General features: G+C 44.2%; 1 protein-coding gene across 1 annotated transcript; it reads left to right on the forward strand.

Annotated features, from left to right (window-relative positions):
- Positions 1 to 3130: 3130 nt before the first annotated feature.
- Positions 3131 to 4903, forward strand: LOC149345720 (uncharacterized). Its single transcript, XM_089585277.1, has one exon. It carries the CDS (start codon positions 3259 to 3261, stop codon positions 4561 to 4563), a length of 1305 nt encoding a protein of 434 aa, XP_089441403.1. The 5' UTR covers positions 3131 to 3258; the 3' UTR covers positions 4564 to 4903.
- The last annotated feature ends 513 nt before the right edge of the window (positions 4904 to 5416 follow it).

The following is a 5416-nucleotide window of genomic DNA, read 5'->3' on the forward strand; positions in this document are numbered from 1 at the left end:
TAGTTGTGCAGTTAACTTTTTTGCACAAGCTGGAAAGCTTTGCAGGTGTCGCACAACCTCCGAAAAATTGGAAGTAGGGCAGGCGTTGACGTAGTATTTTCAGCGCCCGCAAAGCTTTCCAGCTTGTGCAAAAAAGTTAACTGCACGACTAACGAAACGCGCAGGTGTAAAGTTAAACACGGGGATCATTTTGTCCCATGTAAAGAAGGTGTGGTGTATTCACTGCCCATGTCCTGTGGGAAAAAATACATCGGGCAGACTGGCCGCTGTCTCAACAAAAGGCTAAAAGAGCACAGTGACAATGTCGCACGTGTGGCTACCACAGGCCACGTAGCCAAACATTGCAGGGACTGCAGCGCAGAAGATGACAGCGACGATAAATGTAAACCGATGTACAGGCAATGCAGTGTCATAGGGAAACACCGAGACACATTAACAAGAGAAATAATAGAAGCTGCTATGATTAATACTGCAGGACGAGTGCATAAGCGCACCATCAGTGGCATTGTCCCAGAAAGAGATGAAGTATCTAGATTGTGAAATCTGACACGAGCCGGATAACCGCCGTTACTGTATCCTTGCGCGTGCCTACAGCTATTCTTGTATGTTTGTTTTCCTGTTCTGATCGCCAGGTGGTATAAAAACCCTACTGGTCTCGAATAAAACTTAGTTGACAGTCAGCGCTGTTGTGTCCCCTTCTTGTTCTGTGCCGTCTTTGCGCTGTAATAATGAATGTTGATAACCAACTCGCCAAAAATGTTGTATTATGGAGTAACTGGATCAAAAAAAGCAGTGTGGGCGTTCGGTAGACCCAAGTAGGACGATGCTTTATCATTGCGGTTGCTATTCGCTAAAGCCGTAAAGTATTCATTAAACTTATTTGCTAGCTCTCTTCCTTTAAAACTTTGATTACTGATTCTAATTTCAAGGTCTCCACTTTAGTGTGTATTCCGATTTAAATTCACGCCAAACAGCGTCCCCCCCAACTGCAACGCGACCAAAAAGATTTCAAAATATGCGCGTTTTAAGTTGCGTAACCCCTTTGTTACACTGTCTGTATTTCTTAAACGATATGAAGTCATTGGGGACTTTTGTTTTCAATAACTGAAATGCATCGCATTTTTTTTTACTAATCATTCTAATACATTCTTCAGTGAGCCATGGTTTGCGGTATTTTTTGCGCTTTTTGATAGGTTTATACCTAAAACAATTGTGCAAGCACGTTTAAACAAACTCAAGAAAATGTCGTAGGGATCATCAGCAGTAGTACACTCAAGCGCAGATGTAAAGTCAATTTCCTCAACTGCAGTTCGGAAACGTTCAAGCGTTTCTTCATTAATTTCTTGAACTAAAAATGATTCACAAGGCTTTTCGAAGTTTTTACATAGCTCACCAGGCTTACAAAGCATAAAAATATGCAGATTAGCACCCAGAGCTGCCGTTATAACGCCGGCTTTGATACAGCCTTCCGGGTTATTTGTGATGAATTTTTTAAGAAGACTTTCTGAGTGACAAGTGATGCGTGTAGGCTCTGTTATTACCGTTGAACAATGAAAAGTGTCTAGAAGCAGACACATATGTTGCGTGTTTAGAGTAGGCTGAAGCATGTTAATGTTGCGGTCACCACCGATGGTAATGTGCAGTTTATTCAAACACGCGACATTCAGGAGTCTTCCTAAGTAGGCAAAAATTGATCAGTACTCCTACCTGGCGGCCTATAAATAACAACAAATATAGATTGTTTGCATTGGAGCGTCAGAGTCTCGTAATCTGGTGTAATAGCTGTTGTTTGCATTGGAGCGTCAGAGTCTCGTAATCTGGAGTAATAGCTGTTGTTTGCATTGGACCGTCAGAGTCTCGTAATCTGGAGTAATAGCTGTTGTTTGCATTGGAGCGTCAGAGTCTCCAAATCGGGAGCAATAGCTGTGAAGTGGGGGAGCACTACGCATGGCAGCTGTTCTGATATCGACTGCATTACTCCCCCATCACGCCTGTAGGGTCTGTTTAGGTAGAATCTGCTGTAACCTGGTAGACAAAGCACTTCTTCTTGCGTTTTATACCATGTTTCGGATATCATTATGATATAAACTTGAACCTAATCTCATCAAACATTTTCTTACTTCATCGTATTTGTCCCTTGAAGACTGCGCATTAAAATGTAAAAGGGCAAGGTGCGCACTGTCTTTCGGGCAAGCGATATTTTTCGGTGTGTTCATCAGCTGTAAAGAAGATGCACTGAGTAGCGCAAGAGGTGCTTACACAATCTATTTCCAAATCAGCTTCCCATGAAATGCGGGTGACTGGAAACGTCCCCGTTTTCCGCGCGAAAACTTTGCCGCCTTTTACCCATGCAAAACGCCAGCTCATTGCCTTCTTTCTTGCGATAGTCTTTCCTAGCAGGAACTTAAGCTGAGGACAAAGGTGTTCGTTCACAAACACCGACGCCTTGGGTGAAAATCCCAGGTCCTCTGTGTTTAGTTTCTTGCTGCGTGCCTTGTCAATCACTTGTTTTCGTTTCGCACGGCTGTTGAGGACGGCAACAATGTTGTTGCTTTCGGCGTCGTTCCAAACAGCAACCCGATGACAGACCTCGATATCATGCCTATCTATAGGCTCACCCACTGCGTCGCCCACTTTAGCAAGCAGCTCTTCTTGGTTTTCATTATCATCACACGGTGCACCGTTTATTTCAAAGTAATCGATCCTAGAATACTGATCCTGTTCAGTTACTCTAACAGAGTTGACATGCACCTGTTTTCTCAGATTTTCAACCTCCTGTAGCAATTCTTCGTGAGAAGCGTTAAGTGCGGCATTTTCCTTTTTTATTTAGTCGCACTCTTGCTTCATTTCTTCGCAGTCTTTGTTGATGTACTCTAGGCTAATTTTTAGCTTCCTCAGTTCCTTTCGGAATTCATGCTTTAGGTCAGCAATTTCTGTCATGTAGCAAACAGCACACAAAGCACTACACATATCAAAAACGTCACGGGCAGCAGAGGCAGGACAGAGAGCAGTGCAAAATAAAAGACACAAAAATGACAGCTCAAACCTGCTATTCAAGATGAAAGAATAAGCGTTGTTGCGGGTCCACTGCCTCTCACGTAGTGAAAATATCTCCCGACACCAACCGCACTCTAGGCTTTCTCAGGCGAAATCTTACATTCTCCCCCGCTCCCCCCACCCTTTCTGTAAAAATCCTTGCTTAGAAAACACTTGCAAGGCCCAAGCCAGAGTTGGCACGGAAGCAGCATTTGGAACACCATGGCTCATGCAGCGCATCTTTACCCTTCGCAGACGATCTTCGCGTTCTTGGTACTGCTGTGTCCGCCCCCGACATACTCGGCGGATGACATTTCCACACCGCTGCTACAATCAAGCGATGACGCATTCTACCAGCAGCCCTTCAACTATCTTCACCTGGATCCACTACAGTTAATGCGCCCGGCTTTCTACGTACCTTCATCGTCGACTCTGACGTCACATCACAGTGGCAATTTAAGCGGCTGTCTGAGCGACAGTCCGTTTAGTTGGCACGGAAGCAGCATTTGGAACACCATGGCTCATGCAGCGCATCTTTACCCTTCGCAGGTGTGTAAAAACGTTTCGCTTTATGCTAAGAAAAGTGACGACCCGTTCTTGCTATTGCTTCCGTGCCAACAAGTGCTTTGTGAAATTGTCTGCGATTGTTTCTCAATGGCGATGCTCATACTGCGCTCCGGTGATGTAGAGACTAATCCGGGGCCCACCACGCGTAATACTGAAGCATTACTTGAACTGCAACATTTGCCCGCCAATCCTTCGGAGCAGATGGAAGTTCTTTTTCGGCTATTAAAGGACCTCCAGGCACGATCTGTAGAATCCGCTAAGGGCCAGGCCGAGTTGGTTAGCGACGTTAAGGCAATTAAGGTTGGTCAAAAGAACATCGAGACCAAAATTGAGGCAATCCAGACGAGGTTAGACAATCTTGAAGAAAAAACAAAGGTATTAGACCGTCTCGATGATGACATTGCTGGAATTCAAGTGTCAGCACAAGTCCAGACAAATCGGCTCGACTCTTTAAAACTGCGTGTTAACGAACTTGAGGATAGATCTCGACGCTATAATTTAATTTTTCATGGAATCCCTGATTCTCGCGAATCATGGGAACAGTCAGAGTCGAACGTAAGGGCAGCACTAGCCGAAGCAATCGACAGCCTACCCGACACAGCAATAGAACGCGCCCATCGCATAGGTCGCTACACGCCCGATAAGTGTCGCCCAATTGTTGTCAAGTTCGCCAGCACGAAAACAAAAGACAAAGTACTTTCCGCGCGAGCAAAGCTAAAAGAAAATGATGTCTCTATTTCCGAAGATTTTTCGCCCGCCACACGCCATGACCGAAAAAAACTCATTGAGTACGCTAAAAGCCAGCCCCAACCATGTACTTTCCAGTTAAGATACACTAAACTAATCATGAATAAAAAACAGTTCGTCTATGACCCGGCAACAGACACCATCAGCGAAAATGCCGCGTACGAACCACGAGATAGCGGCGAGCATGTTGATTGTGAACACGTCCCAAATTAGGAAAGCGCGAGGGGAAGTGGACAAGACGCGTCCCACGTATCAGTTTTTTTTACTAATATTCGTAGCATCATGAATAAACGCGCTTCCTTAACTTCTGTCTTAGATACTTGCAATACCGATATTTTAGTGCTTACAGAAACGTGGCTGCATTCACAGGTTCAAGATCACGAACTTTTTCAGACCGCTCATCGTTTTTCACTCTATCGTTGTGACCGAACAATGCGACAGGGAGGCGGCGTGCTCTTAGCCATTTCGAAAGATCTTGCATCCCAGTGTATTCATGTATCTACTGACTTAGAAATGGTTTGGGCCATCGTTGAACTAAACCACCAGAAGATAATCATTGATGTTTGTTACCGCCCCCCAAACCATTCATCTAACTTCGTAAATGAGGTACATGATATCATTAACATCGTTACATGCCGTTATCCCACGTTACCTTTATTTCTGTTTGGCGATTTTAACCTACCAAATATAGTATGGAACACTGCATCTCCAACCTTACAGCCTTTTTCTTCATTAGCCAATGAGTTCTTAGAAATGTGCTCTGTTTTTTCGTTTTCACAACTTGTTACGCAGCCTACAAGAATTATGGAATCTGTCGCAAACACACTGGACCTTGTATTAACAGCGCAACCTGATCTTGTTTCCGACGTCACGTACTTACCCGGCTTGAGCGACCATTCGGCCCTTTCATTCAACTTGAATATCTTGCGACCAAAAACCGTTAAAAAATTCAAACCGTTTCGAAATTATGCAAAAGCTAATTTTGAAGCCATTAATACTGAATTATCAGTATTCCTTGACGTCTTTCTACAAGACTTCGACTGCCGTAGTGTTCAGTCTAACTAGA

The sequence above is a fragment of the Amblyomma mixtum genome, chromosome 4 (genome assembly GCF_055824585.1).
Source record: "Amblyomma mixtum isolate Tamu chromosome 4, ASM5582458v1, whole genome shotgun sequence".
NCBI classification, from domain to species: Eukaryota; Metazoa; Arthropoda; class Arachnida; order Ixodida; family Ixodidae; genus Amblyomma; species Amblyomma mixtum.